The sequence below is a fragment of the Musca autumnalis genome, unplaced genomic scaffold, assembly GCF_047663935.1.
Source record: "Musca autumnalis isolate F117 unplaced genomic scaffold, ASM4766393v1 scaffold_3, whole genome shotgun sequence".
NCBI classification, from domain to species: Eukaryota; Metazoa; Arthropoda; class Insecta; order Diptera; family Muscidae; genus Musca; species Musca autumnalis.
The window spans coordinates 135,392,365-135,416,036 of record NW_027411866.1 but is presented as its reverse complement, the minus strand read 5'-3'; the positions used below and the strand labels follow the sequence as shown (position 1 = coordinate 135,416,036).

General features: G+C 32.6%; 1 protein-coding gene across 6 annotated transcripts in view; it reads right to left on the bottom strand.

Moving 5' to 3' along the window:
* Window positions 1-23,672, bottom strand: part of LOC141397780 (rho guanine nucleotide exchange factor 10-like protein) — a 316,226-nt gene that overhangs the window by 22,793 nt on the left and 269,761 nt on the right. For all 6 annotated transcript variants that reach the window (XM_073974502.1, XM_073974503.1, XM_073974500.1 and 3 more), the window contains 2 exons: window positions 5,812-6,911; window positions 3,018-3,260 (listed from right to left, as the gene is read on the bottom strand). In XM_073974502.1, the coding sequence (XP_073830603.1) occupies window positions 3,018-3,260; window positions 5,812-6,075 (507 nt within the window). In that variant the 5' untranslated portion in view covers window positions 6,076-6,911. The remainder of the gene's footprint in view (window positions 1-3,017; window positions 3,261-5,811; window positions 6,912-23,672) is intronic.

Below are 23,672 nucleotides of genomic sequence, written 5' to 3'. Positions count from 1 at the left end.
GAACTATATCCAGCTCTTGCGTTTATATAGTTCCATTAGTTCATATATGTAGTTCCTTTCGTGATTCTCGTTCCTTTAATTTAACGCCTACGTCGATCTTTAGTTGTTCGCTGCAATTTATTTATTTTTATGTCAATTCATCCACCAAACAATGAAAACATTTCGGTCTCGGAACTATTTGGAACGAAAAGAACGATGAAAGAAAAAAATTCGTTGAACTATTTCGGTCTCGGAACTATTTGGAATGCAAAGAACGATGAAAGAGAAAGATTCGTTGAACTATATCGATCCCGGAACTATTTGGAACTTTAAGGAATTAGTTTCTTTTGGGAAATAGAACTAGAAAGATCGATCCGCTCCGGGAACTATATTGCCCAACTTTATATTTAACTAACTCCAGTAGCTTTATGGTTATAACCCATCGAAGCAGCCACACATCTAGACCTTGAGATAGAGGCGGATTAAGCAGGAAAATTAACTTACAAACATATAAAATACTGTTACAACAACAACAATTACGGAAACGCTTCTTCGAACCAGTTCGTTCATAAACGACAGAACTCCAGTGTTGTTTAATAAGGATAAATTGTTTCAACGCCATCTATACTTCAATTTATGAATATATGTATCTTATGAATATAACGTGGAAAGCATACTTTTAGGGGGAATATAATAAACATTAACATTTGAATTACTAAGCTAAATCGATGAATTTTTCTTTTAATATGTATATGAATTACAACGACGAATCGTAACATAAAAAAAGTAACGCAATTACTTATCGAAACCGGTGAATTTAGACAAATATGGTATACATTTGTATGACATCTTAATTTTTTCTTCTTCTTCCTTTGTATATAATGTATGTATATAAAGTATATTAAAAACTATTTCTTTGTACAATTATTTACTTTAATTTTGCAACTATTTGGATGGATGGTTTTTGGTAATGGTTGTTAGTAAATGATGAAAGAGAAAGATAAAAATGTACATTTCATTTCAATTGTTTTTAGGTTTTGGATTGATAGCGTGACGTAGTAGTAGTAGTTGAGTAGTAGAGGGGGGAAAGAAATATATTTTTGATGGTATTTTTTTTAGTTTTGTTAATGGATGGCATGTAAAGAAATAAATTACAAAAAAATAAGTATATATTAATATGAGATATTATGAGAAAACTTAAGGAGGGGAGATAAGAGTAAAATACACATCCTATTAAGAACCAAAAAGGGTACAAATAAATGTTTAATACAAAAAAGAGTTCTAAGAAGCAAAAATAATACAAGTAAATGCTTAATGTTAAAAGGTTTCTTGCAAGCCAGGCAAATGCAGGTAAATCAAATTTAAGAATTTCAAGAATAAAAATCCTTTTGAAAATTAAAATGTAAATCATTCCAAGAAAACAGCGTATAAAGAAATAAAATGTTTAAGTAAATCGGCAAATATTTGTGGCATACACAAAAAAGGATAAGAAATTAAATTTCCCTTATGGAATTATTTAAAAAGGCATTTCCCATATGTTGAATACATTGTTCTACTGCTTACGATATCCTTTTTCCTTCCCTACTGTGGTCCCTAATAAATTAACTTGATTTGTTTAAAAATGTTTGGGGAATAGAATTATATGTTTGCTTGTTGGTTGTTTTGTATACAATTCATTATCATTTTTGTTGTTGTTTTCTATTACCAATATAAGGTAGGTGAGTTTGTGGTGATTTTATTTTCCTTCCACTAATTGCATTTTTTGTTCTTCTAAACAAAAATCTTTATATAATAGAATATGTATACAACACTTGAGAGTACTAAACGCAATCAGGATAATTGAATTTTACTGTGATTGTGTGTGTGTAAAAGTTTGACTATATCTATCTCAGTGGCATTTGCCGTTAACAAAGTTAACACGATGTTGCTATTATGTTCTGGGAATTTTTATTTAATTTTGCGGTTTACATTGAAAATTTTTATTGAAAACATAACAATAAAGGAAGTTGAACGAATGATGTTGAATGTTTACACACATGATTATGTTGAATATAATCCTTACTGGGAATTGACATGATAATACACGTGTCACATTAATTTATGTTGGTTTTTTTTGGTAAGACCATAAAAAAATAAGGGCATGTTTCACTATGTCGAACGAAAATGAAAACGAAAGTAAAAAAGCTAAACGCGTGTATAATTTTTAAATTTTGTAGTTGTTTTAAAGCAAACACAAAGTCAATATTGCCACGAAAACCAATGTTTAGGTGTTTTTCGTTCGCAATAATTTTGTTTCGACATAGTGAAACAATCTCGGATTTTAAAGACAATTTTGTATTGAATAAAGTTATTGTTTAGTACGGTCCGATACTAAATTCTAAGATAAATATAGGTTCCTGAGAGTTTGTCTGAAAAAATTATCTTTGGGAAAAATGAAATAGAACAAATTCCTACATATTGAAAAAATATTACATCGCAATCTATATTTCAAATTGTCAAAGTGTCTTATCTGATGTAGGAAATTTGGGTAGCACACTTTTAGGGGATATGACTAAAATAAATGTTCTCTAGGAATATTTTATTTTTTAATTATGAATTTCAATGAAAAGGTTGTAAAGGACCACTAGAGCACAATATGAAGATTTGCTTTAGGAAAACAATTTTGAGTATCTAATAGTTCTACAAAACCTATTCATGGAAATTCCTCGTTTTAAGCTGATAGTTCTTCATAACAATTCTAGAATTTTTGAATGAATTTTTTTAACGCTGTGAAATTTCAAGATTAAACTTGAGAAGAATATATGCCAGAATATTAGTAGCATTGGGGATGAATATCATGCAGAAAATCGGCTAAAAAAACTAAGTTAATGAAAGAAGAATAAGTGCAAATAATCCTTAACTTTTGAGAAAATTAGTTAAAAATAAATAATGAACGATTTGAAATGAATCATATTAGTTATGAAATTATCTACAATAACTCAGAACTCATTTACAAAAACGATATACAGTAGAAATTAGACATTTGTCAGACAACTTACATTGACTAGACGTTGCAGTGTGGCCACATATGAATTTTCGCTGTGCACAATGGCCGATACTATGTGACGACGTTTTAGCTGTTGTTGAGAGAGGCCGGGTGGTGCTGGTGGTAACATGGGCTGTACCAAACGATTGTGAGCGGTACGGGCAGTGCCATTGGCACGACTACCCGGTGGTATCATAAAATCCAAATCGAATCTTGAAGTCGATGCGGTTAATGAGGCCAGTTCGTCATCATCGTTCTGTAAGAAGGAGAAACAATTTATTTTAAATTATAGATTTGAAAGGATTTTTTGTAAATATTTTGTAATATTAAATCTTGATAAACGCATGTCATTAATATATTAACGGATGTTTTTTCTCGAAATAATTTTAAGTTTTTTTTTTATAAAAATTAGTTTGAGGCATTTTCTACAGAATTTATTTTGTAAGACGTATAGATTTCCTGCTATTGGACTTTCTTTTAAAATTGAGGGAAACTTTGAAGGACAATGAAGGTTCATATCCTGACAATTTATATCCTTATCCTTCGACTTTTGTTCGAGAAAATATTCTTGCTACATTTTTAACAAATCTCTACATATTTATGTTGAATCGTCATTTTCCATGAATCAATTGACATGTTTCAATTTTGAATCCACTTTTCGTAAGGTTGTATCAACTATGACTGTAGCAGCAGCTTTGTTGAAAACTTTTCTTTTGTAGAAGAGGTCTCAATATTTTCATATCTTAAAAAGTTCTAGAATTTTGAATCAACATTTTAATAATATCTTCCAGATTTCATGTAGAATCATTAACACGGACAGGCATATTATCTGTCAACGTTGAATCAACATTTTTCAATGTTGAATCAACACTTTTCAATGTTAAATCAACATTTTTCAATGTTAAATCAACATTTTTAATGTTGAAGCAACATTTTTCAATGTTGAATCGACAATTTTGAATAACATTTTTCATGCTGAGTCAACATTTGCCTATGTTGAATCAACTTGGACTGTTGCAAAGGAAGAGAACTAAAAATCTAACTCGCCTAAAAGTTGACTTCAATGTTGAAACAACATTTCGCAACGTTGAATCAATTTTTCTTAACATTGAATGAACACATTCAAATATTAAATTAATTTTTATCGATGTTGAATCAACATTTATTGATGTTGAATCAACATTTGTTAATTGGTGAGTCTTTTTACTTACTAAATATTGCTGAAACATTTTTTCAGCAACTTTTCCTTTATACAACTGTCAAAATCTGCAACATTTGCAATTATTATTACTAATTGTCACGTAAAGAGACAGAGCTAATGTTGAATTAATATTTGTCAAGGTTGACGCAACATTTGGCATTTTTCGATCTTGAAACAAAATTTCTGAATGTTATATGAAAATCTCAATGCTGAATCAATCGTACTGATGCGAAGAAGGGCCTAGTCAGCGGAATCAACATTTTTTAATGTTGAATCATCAGTTGGCAATGTAGAATCAACATTTCTCAATGTTGAATCAACATTTCTCAATGTTGAATCAACATTTCTCAATGTTGAATCAACATTTCTCAATGTTGAATCAACATGTTTCAATGTTGAATCATCATTTTTCAATGTTGAAACAACATTTTTAATGTTAAATAACATTTTTAATTTTGAGTCAACTCGGACTGCTGCAAAGGAAGAGAATTAAAAATCTAACTCGCCTAAAAGTTGACTTCAATGTTGAAACAAGATTTCGCAACGTTGAATCAAGTTTTGTTAACCTTGAATGCATTCATATTCAAATATTAAATTAACTTTTATCAATGTTGAATCAACATTTATCGATGTTGAATCAACATTTATTAATTGGTGTGTCTTTTAACATACTAAATGTTGCTGAAACATTTTTTCAGCAACTTTTCCTTTATACAACTGTCAAAATCTGCAACATAAGTAATAATTATTACTAATTATCACGTAAAAAGACACAGCTAATGTTGAATTAATATTTGTTAAGGTCGACTCAACATTTGACATTTGTGAATCAATTTTTCAATCATTTTTCGATCTTGAAACAAAATTTCTGAATGTTATATGAAAGTCTCAATGCTGAATCAATCGTACTGATGCGAAGAAGGGCCAACTCAACGTAATCAACATTTTTCAATGTCGAATCATCAATTGCCAATGTAGAATCAACATTTCTCAATGTTGAATCAACATTTTTCAATATCGAATCAACATTTTTCAATATTGAATCAACATTTTTCAATATTGAGTCAACATTTCTCAATGTTGAATCAACATTTCTCAATGTTGAATCAACATTTTCAATGTTGAATCAAATCTGACTGCTGCAAAGGACCATAATTAGAAAATTGCCGCGCGGGTTTCATTCTCCTTGTTGTTTTTTGAATCAACAGTTTTAAGTAAAAATATTAATTTAATATCTGTCAATATAAAATCATCCCTGACATTAATTAATGATATATTAACATTTTTGATCAAGATTTCTTATTCATTTTTATTCTATTTTTCAATATTTTATAAACATTTGTACATATTGAATAAACATGTTCAATATTGAATAAATATTTTCAATATTGAATAAACATTTGTCCATGTTAAATCATCATTTTTTAATGTTGAATCCAAACTTGTTAATGTTCAATCAAATTTTGTCAATGTTGAATCAACATTTGTGAATGTTAACTCAAAATTTTGTCAATGTTGAATCAACATTCGTAAAAGTTCAATTATATAGTTGAGTCAACATATTCCAATCAAAAGTAACTTTTACAACATCGTATGTTCTTCTTACCTCTGGTACACCAGGCATTTTACACGCAGATTTTGATGTATTCGCTGAATTTGAGTTGATTTTCTGTGGTGATCCCAAACTTGAATCACATGTTGAATCGGGTATATCAATACTTGAGGAATTCGAATGGCGACCATCACGACCACCCACATCGTATTGATGCGAAGAACCACGACGTATTGAAAACCAACGCGATAGTCTACCACCCGGTGATTCACCGGGCGTGGTAATATCTTCTCTGGGTGGCTGGTGGGCGGTAGGCATTGTGGCACAAGTTGTACTGGCACGTCGTGTTAAAGTTCCACCACTACTGCCGTTACTACTTGTCGTTGAATTGCTACTGTTGCTGTTCGTATCAGCCGGTGAATTTTGTGAATTCGCCGCCGTTGAGCGCCATTTGTCAAAGGACAGATGCTGTTTGGCCCGATTAAATGTTGAACGCAATTGTGAATTGCGTTGATTTGTGGCACTTAATGATGACGTCACGCTGATGTTTATTTCTTCCTCGTGATTCAACTCTTCGTCTTCCGAAGAGCTGTTAAGTGGTGGCGGTATGGGTGAGATAGTTTGAAATTCGTTTGTAACGGAATCAACACCACCCAGGTGATGGTGATCTGTGGTATTGTTGGGCGATGTTGTAACACCGCCGCCGACGCCACAACCAACGGCAGTTGATCCGCCGTTGGCGTTAAAACTACCGCCAGCTATTGTGTTGCCGGTTACAGCAGCTCCCTGTAAAGTGAGCTGCTGATTTTGTTGTAATTGTTGTTGTTGTTGTGATTGATGTTGTTCTAGAGCCGCTTCTGGACAGCGGCTTATGGCACTTGTTGTTTGTTGTTGTTGTGAATGTTGACTGTTTGTTGTGGTTGGCTGTTGGGGATGATGCTGATTTTTTCCTGCTGCCAGTGGAGGCTGTATTAGCAATGGTTGTATTGCGTTACGTCCTGTTGCCAACGTATCAGGACGTCTTGGTGTATTTGTGATATTGTGCAGTTGTGCTGTGGTTGTTGTTGTTGGATTGGCGTTATTGTGGATTGTCGATGTAATCGCTGTCGTGGGAAGCGGATCCTCCCATGAGCCAGAATTTAATTTCGATTCATCTGCAAAGGAAAAAGAGAAGAAAGGGAAAAATTAATGGAAGTTTATAATAAGAGAAATGAGAGAGGGGGAAAGGGGGAAAGGGGGAGAGAAAGAAATTAACAGTTAACATTTTAAAAACATCAATGAAAGCTACAAGCGTATCCAAAAGGTTGCACCAACATTTTCAGTGTTGAATAAACATTTTAATGTTGAATCTCATTTAACCACTGTTGAATCAACATTGTTCATGTTGTATGAATATTTTTTAATCAAAAGATACAGAAAAATAAAAATTAATGAGATTTCAGCTGGAATGACGAGAGGGGGAGAGAAAGAAGTAAATAGGTAATATTTTTGCCAAATGTTGAATCAACATTGAGAAATGTAGGAACAACATTGACAAATGTTGAATCAACATTGACAAATGTTGAATCAACATTGATAAATGTTGAATCAACATTGAGAAATGTTGGAACAACATTGACAAATGTTGAAGCAACATTGACAAATGTTGGAACAACATTGACAAATGTTGAATCAACATTGACAAGTGTTGGGTCAAAATTTCATTCAGCATTACCAAATGTTGATTCAACACTAACAAATCTTGATTCTACATCGACAAATGTTAATTCAACATTGATAAATGTTAATTTAACATAAAAAATATTCATTCAAAGTTGAGAAATCTTGATTCGACTTTGCGAAATGTTCGGATTGATTCAATATTGACAAATGTTGAATTTATATTTGTACCTTATGGAAAGGGAATTTGATATATAATCCTTGTTGAGATATTATCGTGAATAATTTTAAGAAAGACAGGATTATGTTGAATATTTAAGCAACATTTGTTGAAGGACTATCGTGAATATTTAGATAAACTTATGTTGATTGATTTTTCTCAATGATCAAGGAAATATTTATTACGGGATTATCGCGAAATTTTATGGAATATTTGTGGAGGCACATTTGGACCCAGTAAAGTTGTAAGAAATATTTGTGGATAAATGGGTTAATCGAGGACTTAACAGTGGATTTCAAAGAATATTTGCTGATTGATTAAGGACTTTTTCTAACGACAATCATGTTTAAACATTTCCTTAGGGGACTATAATGGATTCTTGGGAAAAATTTTTGAGAAACTATCTTCGATATTTTGACAACATGGATTGTTAGCAACATTTGTTGAGGGACTGTCGTGGTTATTTTGTCAACATGTTTAGTAGATTATAGTGGGTTTTTATTTGAGGGATTGCCGTGGATAATTATGTAATATTTGCCGAATATTATGATAGAAGCACTTTGGTACCTTTTTTCGTAATACTATCGTGGACATTAAAGATACATTTCCTAAAGGGGCTATCGTAGATTTTTAGCAACATTTGTTGAGAGACTATTGTCGATATGTTGGCAACATGTAGTGAAGATTATTGTGAACTTTTATTTAAGGGATTGCCGTGGACTTCTAACGACTATTTGAGAATATTTTTAGCAACATTTGTTGAGGGACTATCGTGGATTTTTAAGGGCTATTTTTTGTGGGACTACCGTGGATATTTAAGCAGCTATCGTAGGTGTTCAGGAATATTTTTTCAAAAGACTATCTTGAAATATTTGCTGAGGGTATTGTGGATCTTTAGAAACTTTAATTAGGGATGGACTATTGGAGCATTTAAACAATTTTGGTTGAGAAGTTTTTTGGGTAATTATCTTGCATGATTATACAATAGTAGTTCAGAATTTTTGAGAGACTATCGCCGATGTTGAAGCTGTATTTGCTGAAGAGCTATTATGAATTTTGTTTAGCAACATTTGTATATGAATTTTGGTGGATAGTTAAACAACATTGCATAGAGGCTATCTAGGAATTTTTAAGGACTATTTGATGCGGATCTTTTGCAGATTTTGAAAGATGTTAGTGGATTTCAAAACAAGTTTTTTTGAGAGGCTCAATCTTGGGATTTTTAAAAGACTATTCAAAATTTGTAATAATGGACTATGGACCATTCCGCATTCCGTTGTTGTTGACTTTACTGAGTATTGAGAGTCCATCAAAGATATGTGTGGAATATTTATAGAGCGAAATTTTAAAATTTAGTTGAGAGATTATCGGTAATTTTTTTAAGAGACTATAGAGAGGTTTGTTATCTCATCATAAATCTTGCGTAAGATAAAGACTCTTCATAAGACATAAGAAGATTATTTTATACGACTTTTGTACCTTCTATAAGTCTAAAGGCCTTGGTATGCAAGCAAAACGGCCGAGACAAATTCGGACTAGATTGCCTTTTGCCTTTTACACTTTTAACACAAATATCTTAAGCAAAAAAAACCCAGCCTCTTTTGTAACGAGACCTTTATTATTCATACAAAGGACATAAAAAACATCTTCCATGGAGAACAGATTTTCAAAATGCCTTCTGATTGCCTTCAATTGACATTCGTACACTTGAATTGTGTGTGACATTTATTATTGCAATTTATCCTATTATCCAATTGAAAATCTAAATTATCTTCGTTATCGTTTATCTAAACGAAGCTCATCAATTTTACTTTTAAATAGGCAGCAGCATCAATAAAAATTAAAAAATCATTTACAACTGTCATGTTTACACACACACATATGCCCAAAACATACGACCCCAATCAACATGGTCATTATCACAATCACTTGGAAAAAAGTAAATAAATAACACAATAACCTAATGAAAATCGATGGAAATCGATAACCCAAGCAACATGCCAACAGAAAAATAAATCAAACAAATAAAAACCCCCTCCTTCCTATTACCAAATCTATGCAAATCTCAATCGGCAATCTATTTTTGTTTTGGCTATCCAAGACAAACCATATTTTTTATTTATATTGACATTATAACACTTTTATGTGTCATCGTTAATAGTCAAGTTAACAGTCAAGAGCAGAGCAAGCGGTTGGCATGGGCGTATGAAATGAAAACAACAGTAACAACATCATCAATCGTTAGTAAAATAGATGGATGATATCAACTGAAAATTGTGAATACAGTACACACAGGAACAAATCGATTAATCATTTCAACAGTTTTGAGGAAAAGTTGCATGCCCACATCCCAATGTATGGACACACACATATACATACATATGTATATAAGCAGGGGGGTATGCGGTGGCATATTTTGCATGGTAAAAGATGGTTGAATTTGTTAAAAATAGTGCAATATGTAATGTTTTAGGACCTATCTACATGCGTAAAAGGTTTCATCGTCCTTTTGTTAATAGTTAAATAGTTTGTTCCCCATATCACACATCCGATCTGTGTTCAAATAACGAAAACAAAATCTATAACCATTCATAAATCAAGATGCTAAAGACATTTTGGAGCCACAACATCATTTCTATGTCACTAAGACCAGCCAGTCACATCAACGCCAACTCCAAAACATAAAAAAACCAACAAATAAATTTACGCCATAGTCGCTTGTTATTGTGGCGTCTAACCGAAAATTCACATATAACTAGCATACAGACATAGTGATCTAATTTCTTCCAAGAATTGATGGAGAGATAGAAAAAAAAAAAACGCGCGCACACAAAGGCTACAAATCCATAAATTAGAAAGAACATAGTACATGCAATGTGGTGGCATGGTTTCAATTGATTGTTTGGTCGGAACATAAAAAAGGGCTCACACAAAGCCAAACTGCTAGATAAAAAAACCAGAGCAAAAACAAACCAAAGAGATATCCAGCAAAAATGAAAAAAAAAAAATAAAAAGAAGAACTAGGTTCCCTTTTTTTTAGTTTATCTTCAATCTAAGAACACAAAACTGCAAGCAAAAAGGAAATTCAGAAAAAAAAGAAGACTAAAGTGAAAAGATAGAAACCCATGACGCCTACATTTAAAGCAAGGCACAAGGCAAGTAGCAGACGGATAGTCAGTCAGTCATGTGAGATTACAGATAGAAGAAATACAAACTCAAATCTTTATAAAGAAATAAACAGAAAAAAACATGTGGTGGGGAGGAAATGTTATTGCAGCATACTGTGTTATACGTATGTATGGAGTGTTGTTTATTTATAATATATTTATGCGACAAAGTCATATCCTGCTGCTAATAACGTATAGAGGATATCATGCAGAGCCAACACAGAACTATCAACACATGTTTTCAATTATATGCTATGGCAGATTTTTCGTGTTGTGGTATTTTAAACATTTAGGAATTTTATTGGATTTTTTGCCACTTTAAGCAAATACTATATGAGATGCCATTGTGTCGTATGACTAATAATAATAGCGACCCATATGACGTATGCGTTACAAAAATTATGACACTAAATAAAAACAATTTATATTTCCGTTATTTTAAAATATTTCATCTTAATGTAAAGACTTTAAGGATTTAGTCCTTCAAAAACTATAAATTTACACTGTTAATTGGACAGTAAGTGTTATTTCGTGATAATTTACCTTTGACCCCATACGAATTATTTTGAGAGTAGTAATCATGGCCTATAGGGTAGGTTATTGTATAAGCAAAAATAAAATATAACTAAATATAAATTACTATGTAAATAAAGATCGTCTTCTTTAACCCATTCAGCGCCAGGATTTTTTTTGCCGAAAAAATTAAAACAGAAAAACAAATAGGAAAAGCATTAAGTTCGGTCGGGCCGAACTTTTTATACCCTCCACCACAAATTTCAGGCATTTCGGTGGATTAATGTGGCCACAAAAAATACCGAAAATCGGAAGGTAACGTTCTATGGGGGCTATATGATGGCGTGGACCTATACCTAAAAATGTCTGGGGGAAATTTGTATACCCCCAACGAAGACTAAATACCACACTTCAGCCATCTCGGTGTGATAATGAGGCCAAAACCTTCAAAATACCAAAAATCGGGAGATATCGTCCTATGGGGGCTATATAAACACTTTACAGTGGAAATGTTTCTTAGCCTCTGGAAACACAAAATACAAAGTTACAACCAATTCTGTTGTTAAATGGGACTAATACATTCAAAATATAATAAAATAACGCGTACTTTATATGGGGCGTTATATAGGGGCTATACCAAAACGTGGACCTATATAAACCAACTTTGGTAGGAATGTTTTTTGGCCTCTGGAGACACAAAATACCAATTTACAACCAATTCGGTGGTAAAATGGGACAATATCTTAAAAATTCCTTAAAACTACGACGCGTCACGCGTTATTTTGTATAGGGGCTACACGAAAGCGTGGACCTACATAGCCCGCTTTCAATACCAAAAGTCCTACGAACATATAATAGATTTTTCATCCACCTACGTCAAACCGTTCGGGCGCTAGAGTGATTTCCATAGACGGACGGACATGACTATATCGATGTAGAATTGCACGCTGATCAAGAATATATATAGTTTGTGGGGTCTACAATGATTGTTTCGAGTAGTTACAAACGTAGTGACAAACTTAATATACCCCCGTCCTATGGTGGAGGGTATAAAAACAAGTTAAAAAGTATCAGTCGGCTTTGCGACAGAGATATACCCTCAGCCTATGTGAATTGGAACTTTCATCTACGGACAGATGGAATGTATTCAGTTCAAAAAGTTCAAAAGTTTTGGGGAGGAGGAAATGGACTGACATAGTGCATTACGGAAGTGGATCTTATTTTCAGATTCATATCTTTTCGATAGATATCGCGTCCACTAGTCATTTCAGTGGGTTATCGTACACCTGTTGGACCAGTATGCCATGAAGCATGGACTTGTCCACGGAAAACATAATATGACTGTACAGGGACGTACGCAGGATTTTATTTCGGGGGGGGGCACACCTTGACCAAAAATTATGAAATTAAAAAATGTTGTGTAGCGTTACATAAAGCTATTTTAAAGGGTTTTTTGTTGATTTTATATGAAATATTGACAAAAAGTATATAATTTCAATAGAGAGAGTTTAGAATATTTTAGATATAACTTTGAAATTTGGAACAGATTATAATAAATTAGTCTTTGGATGTTTAGAATTGAAATGAACCATTTCAGAACACGTTCAGTATAGTCCCCATACAAAAATTCCGCCTGGTATTCTCAAGTTTTTAACCGAATTCTCCAACAGAATTGACGCAGTAACTAAAAAATCTTTCAAATGAATATTACCCATGTAGGTTTAAGTTTTAATGTATCCCAGAATTTTTAACCACAGTAGCTCTTATTTGGCATTTTCGATTCTATTTCAAAGATTTTCAGTATATCTTCTTCTTTAAAGTACATATCCATATATCACACATTAACTTCAGTTCCATTAAATAAGTTTTGTCTTATTTTTGCTTTATTTAGTTATAAATTGAACACATATTTAACGCGAGGACTGATTCTGATAAGAAGATCTATCTAAAAACCATATTAATGTTATTTGTATACCAATAACTAATTGACATAAATAACTCCACAAAAAGAATAACTCGAATCCGCGAGTGCAGATTGGACTTGTACCGAACTATTGTAAAAAAATAATATTCTTTTTTGACATAAAAACACAAAACTTTACTATTTTACTAGAAGTGATAGAGTCCATGCAAGACAACTAAAAAATTCAGAAAATTACATTTATGGTCTGTTCCAGTACTCTTTCAGTACTGTAGTAAAAATGTGTAGATTCTTGCAGGTTCTGGAACAGCCATTTAGAAAAAAACAGGAGTCGGGCGGTACCAACTACGACTCATAGACTCCGAATTCTACTCGAAGCACTGTTTGAGACTACGAAATCCACATTAAGTCTCGGCAAAATTTTAGCTAAGTCCTGACAAAATGGGCTAAGCCGAAAAACTGCATCAACTGATATTCCAATGGTTGTTGTTCCGCCTTTTTTCAATCTTAATTGTACGATTAGATGTTTATGAACTCGATGACATTTAAAACTTTCCAAGGACTAGGAATTCTGTCGGAACAGCGGAGGCAAACATATGAACATTCATATCTTTTGTTTTCTCGAAAACGAGTTAAAAAAGTATCAGTCGGGTTTGCCGACGTAGGTATACCCTCAGCATGTGTGAGTTGAGACTTTAATCTATAGCCAGATCGAATACGGGCTTCATAACCAAAATCTTTGTCCTAAAAATTGTGTAGTCAGGAAGTTTCAGAATTTCATGGCCTTTTTTGGACTTTCCGACAAAAATATTGAAACATTTGGGTATAAAACTTCACGATTGTGGGCGTTGCGAATAAATGCTTATGTTGAACTCATAAAATTGACTTCAATAAGAGCGCAAAAGTTTTGCACTTTTGTGGAGAAGATACCTGATATAATGTCCCATTTTGGAAGTGGACCTAATTTTGGAAGTACATAATTCCTTTTGATAATTATGGTGTCAAGCCGTCATTTTAGTTGGTCATGCTAAAATTTAGAGCTTTTGAACCGTTATGTCAGGTAGCATGGACTTACCCACGAAAAATAGAATATCGCTGTAAAAAAGACCGCAAGCAGTAGCGTAGGTCAAAATGTCCAATGGATTCTCAAACAGCCCTTATATTGTACTTATGTTGAAATTTTTTTTGGGAGGTATCCGAAGATGTTGTCGCATATAGACCTTCTTGGTACTTGATATACATATGTACGTATGGAAGTAATTTTAGGATGTTCTAAGTTTCGGTGAAATCGGATATTGACATTTTGAGTGGGTACCTGAAGAAGTGAACGATATAATCCATATCCGTACCTAATCTATGTCTCGAAGAAATCGATTTGGACCTTTGAGAGTGATTGTGCGCACCATTTTAGCGAAACATTTTGTAGTCTTGTGGGAAAAAAGGAGTGGACCGATATGTCTTAAAGTTCGGTTGATCCGTTTGAGAGTTGTTATGCGCTCGAGCCAGACAGACGGCCTGGGCTAAATCGACGCCAATTATTTGATGAGGTACATTTTTATCATTAGCCTAAAGGCCGAAATTACAGCAGATTTTAATACAATTTAACTAATGTTTGAGCATTAATTTCGTTTCAACTACAACTTTGTTAATGATAGAAAAAAAATTCTGGTGGGTATGCTACTTATAGCAGATATTAGAACTTTATAAAGCACAATAATAAATTTTTCTCCATTAAATAAATAATAAAAAATTAAGATAGTGAACAATTTTCTAATTGGTTTTAGAGATATACTCCACGGAAAACACTTGATATATCTTACATTTTGTCCAGTAAATAGTCATTTCATGCACTTCCAATCCGCACAATACTAAACTCGTCATTTTTTGAATACAGAAAGAGTTTAAAGCCTCAAGACCTTTATATTTATTATAGATTTAATCGAGCCTTTATTATTTTTGATTATAAAATAACATGAGATATGAAAGTAATTCAGATTTTACTGGAAGTTTTTTCAAAAATAGTATTCAAACAAAAAAAATTTAAATATTTCTTAGACAACTTGTTCATAAAGTAAATTTTTAGTTCATAACCTTCAAAACAATCTAAGTTTCTTTTCAAAATTCCAAAAATATTTTTTATTATTTTTATTATTTAGAGAAAAAACGTATTAATTTGTTAAAGTAGCTCAAAAAATTGTAGCCGACCAAACCATTTCGGGGGGGGCACGGGCCCCCAGTGCCCCCCCCCTGCGTACGTCCCTGTGACTGTACATCATCGGTATAAATTTCCAAAGGATCTCCGAACAGACCCTAAACTGCACTTGGGCACAAATGTTGAACTTTTGTGGGGGAGGTATTCTAAGAAGAGGACCAATATGGACCATTTTAGAAGTTAAACTAAGTTTGGACAAAATATGACGAAGGCTAAATTTTGGACCAAATCGGTCTATCAGTTCGAGAGTTATTGTGCTCTCCAACTACTACATATGGTGCCATAGGGATTTTTTACAACTTTCGGGCTGTTTTCCCAAGAAGTATGGACTTGCCACTGAAAAAACTTTTACCGTTGTAATTGAGACAGTGATTGCAAGTTGCTTCAACAGAAATCAAAGTTAGTCAAGAGCAGGTCTTAAAGTGAATTTATCCAAAAATGTGTGTGGGAGGTACCCGACGGGGTGGACAAATATAGTCCATATTCAAACCTGATAGGTAGATATATTAGGATGCGTAAAATATGGACCAAATCGGTCCCTCCCTTCAAGAGTTATCGTACGCACAATTTTTCCGAACATTTTTGAACTTTTGTGGTGGAGGTACCTGAAATAGTGAACCGAAATGGCTTATCTTCAAACTTAAACTAAGTTTGAACAAAATATTATGAAGGTCAAATTTTGGATCGAATCGGCAGATTCGTTCGAGCCACCTCACACGGTGTCATAGGGGTTTTTTGCAACTTTCAGGCTATTTTCTCAGGAAGTATGGACTGATGATGAAACTTATACCGTCGTATGGGGTGAAAGCAAGTTGCTAAAGCAAAAATCAAAGCGATTAGAGAGATGGCCCTAAACTGAACTTTTTCGCAATTTTGTGTGGGAGGTACCCGAAGGGGTGGACTGATTGAGTCCATATTGAAACCTTATCTAAGTCTGGTACACACTTCACGATGGGTAAAGTATGGACCAAATCGGTTACTCCCTTCAAGAGTTATCGTGCACACAATTTTTCCGAACATTTTCGAAGTTTTGTGGGGAGGTACCGGAAGGAGTGGACCGATATATCCCATCTTCGAACTTAAACTAAGTTTGGCCAAAATATTACTAAAGCCAAAATTTGAACCGAATCGGTTCATCCGTTCGAGAGTTATCGTGCGCTCCAGCCAGCCAGACGGACGGACATTGCTCAGTCGACTCCAAATTGTCTGAAACACATTTCGTCCAAACATAATTGGGCTCTAAAACCATTATTTCGATGAGGAACATTTTGCCCGTATGAAAGTGTATATACCCTCGTTAGCATAAATGCTGAGGGTATAATAAATTTTTTTTGGAATTCTTTGCGTTCTAGTCCAAATGCTCGGAAAAACATAGGCCAAATGAAACTTTAAAAGCGTCGAACGACAGATAACAGACAATACTATAAGAAAAAGCAAAAAAAAAAAATCCACAAAAATATGCGACAATATCCGAGTTTTACGTAATTTTTTAACCACTTTTTTTAAGGCGTTTAAACATCCAGTGGCTTTGTGTGGGTTAATATTGGTCGATTTTGCTGAAATGCCTCTAAGGAAAGCTGGGATACTCTTTATTACAAAAATCCTCTAAAAGAAGCGAAGAGGCATTCGCATAAAAATAAAATGTTGACAATATCCCCACAGTAGCTTCTTTCCCATTTCGACCCCTACTCCTTCCTCTCTTGGTGTCACAACTTGAATAAATTTTAAAAATCACAAGGTCAGATCGACTCAGCTCCTCGAGGCGTTATTTTTGGTTTACTTAAAGGTGACCCTTATTTCGAAGATCTGTCCTCTGTAGAAGGGAGCTCATACCACCCTGATACAAACAGAATATTTGAAGTTTTTCAGCGGTGGATTAACACCTCACGGCCCTTTAAATTAGGATTTATAGGCTGGTCCTATCATATCATATCATCCATTATTTCGTCTTTTGTTACTAAAAATTCCGCATTTGTTGCTCTATGCTTTTTCTTAATTGTACACAATAAGTTACAGCAGTTCAGTTATTCGGACATTTTCTATTGTTTTTTATTGGCAGAAAATTGGACTTAAAGTCTTCATTCGGATTGGATTGAAAATCTCTTTTTATGGGGGTGGTTCTATATTAAAAACTAAGAATTGAATCTTTTCCCTTCTGGGATGTTTTAGGATAATATGGACGTGTAGAAGAAAGTTTCCTAGCGAACCAGTTGCTTAGTTTGGTTCAGAAGTTAAAAAACACGGCGCACAATGGTTCAAGAAACGATTTTCCTGGCCAAAAATCGAAATTCTGTTTTGTCACAGATATTTAATTTCTATATGGGATTCGATAGTAAACATATTGAAACTAAGGAAACCAAAAAATTAGGTCAAAATATTGGAAGGTACGGGCGTGGGGTGACTCTAAAGACGAACATTTTTCCCATGATTGAGAAATGTCGAGAAATACAAAGGTAATGTCGAAAAAATTACGCTGCTTCTTAAATGGTTATCAAATCTCAAGAGGAAGTTTTTAACACCCATCCTAGTTTCATACCATATAGTGTAATGTTATAGCTCCTAAAAAGAACTTGCAATTTCACATTCACTTGAATACCCATCTTCCACTCCATGCAATATTACTTTCTTTAGAATACCGCAATGTTCATAATAATAAAAACGTCAACAATTTCATTCCAAAACAAATATTTCAAAAAATCCCACTTGCTCTAGAAATAGAAACAAATTTGTTCAAACTTGTTATAGAAAGCATAACTGATACATACAAAAACTACAAATACATCTTTTAGCCAATATAAAATCTATAGAATACAACATCTCTTCAAGGACGTGTGGCATACGCTTTTTTCCTGCATTCATTCATGAAACTTACACCATTGTCCCAAATATGTCGATGACATCTTGTTATGTATGTGTCTGTTGTCCAAAATGTCACTAAATGTACACACATACCGTATAGCATGGGATGCTTACTTTTGATTCTTAAAGCCATATTGAGTAGTGGTGAACGTAATTTTTTCATCAAATTTGTTAAATTTTTATTTGTAAATCGAATATAAACGAACGTCCGTGTGTGTTTGTGTTGGACGAGAAAAGCGCCATTCATGGCTACTACATTTCGTTTATTTTACTCTACGCACAAAATGTGACAAATGATGTCCACACTTTCGGCCAACAACAACAGAAAACTGAAATTCTGCCTTCTTCGAAAAAATGTGCGTAAAACGTGTTCGAATTACAATGATAACGATGACTAGCAAGTTAATGCTGGTGAAATGTAAGGAAGCTGCAAAGGTGGCAGTATATTCAAAAAAAATTTATAGGATGTGCAACTTGTCACTACTGTATAACAGCTACCCAAAAGAAACAAAATAGATAGTGTAGGTTTTTTATTCGTTTGCAATTCTTTTGGTATACTGTGTCGGGCTAACCATTGCCATCATCATCATCATCATCATTTTTTGTTTGACTTACTGACTGCATGAATGCTGGAAAATATTTTGGCTTTCCATGGCACTTGGTTAGTTGGTTGTTTGGTTGGTCGTTTCCAATTGTCTGGAGGATTTTATGGATGGATTTGCCTAAATAAAATGGCAGCAAATATTTGGTTATTTCTTTGGAGGTTTGATGCACTCAACTTATTTGGTTATTGAATGCCTTCACACAGTTAGTTGATGTAGTCATGGCCATGCAGCAGATAGATAATTCGGTAAACAAGATAACATGCAATCAGTAACACAGTGAATTTTGCGAAAGTAAATTCTAAAATATTAGGGTGTTTCAAATAAAAATGTAAATAAAATAAATAAATAAATAAAAAAATAAATACATATATAAAAAAATAAATAAATAAATAAATAAATAAAAAATAGATAGATAGATAAATAAATAAATAAGTAAAATAAATAAATTAATTAAATAAATAAATAAATAAATAAATAAATAAATAAATAAATAAATAAATAAATAAAATAAAAAATATTTATTTTATAAATAAATAAATTAATAAATATATATAAATAAATAATAGGGAAGTAATTTGCAAATGTGACAGAAAACGAAAAAAAGTGTTGAAATTGATGTGTGGTGTATACTTTTAGGCGATTCACATCTAAAATTGAAATCTGAGTGTTCGTGTTGAGCCACATAATAAAGAAGTAAATAAATAAAATAAAATAAATAAAAAATATTTATTTTATAAATAAATAAATTAATAAATAGATATAAATAATAGGTAAGTAATTTGCAAATGTGACAGAAAACGAAAAAAGAGTTGAAGTTGATGTGTGGTGTATACTTTTAGGCGATTCACATTTAAAATTGAAATCTGAGTGTTCGTGTTTATTATTTTGAAGAGAAATTAAGACAGACAAATCCAAATTTGAAATTTGCATACTAATTTTCAATGGCGTTTCTATTGCATATGTGAAATAAACTTAAATAATATATAAATACGATTGAAAGACTGAATTATGTGGTGCATACTTTTAGGCAATTAAAATTGTTCTGTTCTGTGGTCTGTGCAATTGAAATTGTTTTGTGTTGTACACTTTTAGGCGGCTCGGATCTAGAAATCAAAACTTATTATTCTCACGAGTGAAAATTTGGGGGAGGTGGGGGTGGTCAAGTTTATTTGGGGGCGGTGTTATACGTTTTTACTTGGTGGTGGGGAGAGGGCAAGTTGCCCCGAGTGGAATTCAAGCGAGTAATCGGAGCTATGTCATAAACAGAAGTTTGGAAGTGGCATAGATTGATATTTGAGTGAAGAGGTAAAGACGTTCATTGTATAAAAACAGTTGTTATACTGCATCAACTAGCAAATGAAATTCAAAGGTGAAATTTGAAATCTAAATCGGAAATTTAATTAAAACGTAAATAAGAGCAGACTGAGTTATATATAGGAAGATATATGTAACGATGTTATGTGGTACATACTTTTAGGAGATTCAAATACAAATGAATGAATTGTGGCTTCTGTTAAAAGCTCTTTTTGGCAGATGTTAGAGAAATTTAATGGAGAACAAAATTAGAATTAAAGAAGTTAAGCTTTAGATTTTCCCGCGATATAGCTATCTCGCATGTAGGTGGTGCATACTTTTAGGTGATTCTAAATTTCCCTATGCAATGTGAGTATTTACATTGTGCTATATAATCATTTTATTATATTTAATTACAATAACAATGATATCGCAGCATTCCAAAGAATACATAAAGATGATCTTTATTGGAAGTACGATTTTAAGTTAGTGCTTTTGTGCCTACATTTAGGCGATTTAAATACGAGTGTAAACTAAAAGGTGTTTTGCATAATTATAGGTGATTTGAGTAACAGAGAAAAACATTCAATGCCATAAAGGAGTGCTGAGAATCATTTGTAGTAATACCTTTGACGTAATAACCTTATTTTGAGGATTTATTTTGACGAATACCCGATGGAATTGACATTTGAAACCCAGTGGGTTTATTAAATCCGGTTATATAAACAAATGCATTTTCTGAACTTCAAAGACCTATATCTTGGGAAATAGTGTCGTGATCACATTCCCAAGGACAGTGGGTAAACTCATTCAGCTACCAAGAATTATATTAAATATAAACGCTTATTTTTTTTTTTGGTTTTTATTGGTTTATGTTATTTGTTTTTTTTTTTTTTATGAAATAAATCTTTCATTTCACCCCAATGTACCCATCTACCACACTAAAACAGATTCCATACAATACAATATTTGGAAGAGTTTTCGATTAGTTTTTCTATTGTGTTTGTTTTTATTTCTTTTCGATTGCTTTATGACTAACTTTTTGCCAACCGACATACAGGCAAAACAGTCAGACAAAATGGAACTAAAATCGACTATCAAAAATATAGACCATACATCATTGTAGAGATATGGCTATGATCTGCTGTTTGCCGCTTTGGGACTGAACAACAACAACAAACAAAAAGTCAACAGCAAGAAGGAAGTAAAATCAAAATAATATCCATGGAATATGGGTCGCTGTTGTGTTCTTCTGTTGGTGACTGATGGCAATACAATTTATTTGCTTTGTTTGGTTTGTTAGATTATTAGTTGTTATGCCAAAAACATGGGGAATCGGCTACACTTTGTTAGACACACATACACAGATACAATAAGGAATGTCTCTTTTTTGTGTGTGGAATGTTAACCATAAACTTAAATGGAATTTTGGATAATTTTCTTTTTTCATCTTCGCCTTTAAAAGGCAGTTTAGAAAAATTTCTTTTGGTACATTTTTGCACTGAAATTGAAAGAGATTTTTGTGGTGTTGTCATTTTTATTTTACTTTATGTATTATAGTAATTTTGAGGATTTTTTACAAGGAAAATATTAAGAAAAATATGAAACTAATAATGAAAATAATAATTCTCGTAATTATTTCATAATATATTATTGTTTCCAAAAAGATCCCATCAATTTTACTTACAGATGTATTTAGTTAATACCTAAGGAATTAAAAATGACGTATTGTATCCATGGTCAAAACTAACTCCAATAAAATGACATAAACATATTTAGCGTTTACTTAATTTTTATGCATTACGTGAGTATGAAATGACTTCATAACATAAATGAAATCTTACGTTACATCAATGTAATGTATCATTGATTTTGAACCAACGTAAAAGTATTTCATTACACTAATGAAAATATTACATTGCATTAATGAAAGTATTTCATTATATTTATGAAAGTATTTCATTGCATTAATGAAGAAGTTTCATTGTATTAATGAAGAGGTTTCATTGTATTAATGAAGAGGTTTCATTGCATCAATGAAGAAGTTTCATTACATTAATGACCAATTTCGTTAATTTTACTTCAATGAAACTCAATGAAACTTTTTTCGTTTATTCAAAGAAGCTCTACGTTGGTTCAAAATCAATGACAAATCATTGATGCAACGTAAGATTTCGTTTATATTATGAAGCTTTTTCTTTCAGTGAAGAATTTGCCTTCCCCCTTACTATTTCCTACTGATACTAAAAATTCTAAAACTTCATTATTTTGAATATAAAGCCAATGTCAATATCTTCCTTATAACCTTGCACAGGCATATTATTTTTCATAATAAAAGTTTTAACATTTTCAGTTTTCACAAGGAAGCAGTTTCCCTTTTACATTGTGCTTTCAAATTGCAAAGTAAGATGTTGACTTTGAGTTCTATTTACTTTTCTTTTGGAAAACGTTTTCTTCAAGTCTAATATCCTTTCGCTTAAACATTTCATTTTTTCCTTTCTAATGATTTAAATTACTTTTTGCACAATTAGAAACGCTCAACGGAAAAACATAATTATTATTGTACATACAGACTTAAAGGGTTGGATTATACAGTGCCATTCTACGAAAAAGGGATAACAATGTTGTGGTAGTGAGTATAACAAAATTACATGGGTAATGATGATTGTAATTAAAGTGGGGGGTGAATGTGAAGAAGAAGAATGGAAGAAAAAGTGGTGAAAAGGTTATTTACATCACAATGATGCTGTACTTTTCAAGAAATTTTTATCTAAGTAGGGGTTTCGCAACAATTATGAACGAATGTAATTTAAATAATTTACGGTAAGGAGGGTAGAGAACGAAAGCACGTTTCTTGCAGGTGTTAAATACGCTAAAGATGTAAAAAAGAATTCCATTTTTATTGACAAAAATGGTCAACTTAAAGTTTTATTCAAATAAATAACGACAGAAACCCCCTGGATCGTATAATTAATATTAATATCAAAACTACAGAGCGTATGGGTGTTGTTTGGAATTATTACACATACGAGATGGGCTACAGGAAGGTGGACAAAAGCACAACGACTAGATAAGTTTTAGATAGTTAAGGTCAGCTCATTCAACGAGATAACAATTGAAGTTCCGTTAAAAACAAAGAAAAACTACAATGGATTGCGAAAGGAGGAGCAATTTCTAAAAGAATCCCATGGAATTGAATATTACTCATAAAAGAAGTGCAGAGAAAATACCCTAATTGATTTTTATTAGAATTTACTTATAATAGATACTTCATCTATTCTATAGGAGTTTTCATTCTCAATTACATTGACATGACCAGGAAGAATACAACAATGCTGAAGGGATTACTTCCAATTGTAGACCTACTTTTCATTAATATTTCCAGGAAAAATACAAAATTTTAAAGCACCCTTTCTGAAAAATGCACTCTTTCTCTCAGAATGGGCCTATAGAAGCACCCTTTCCT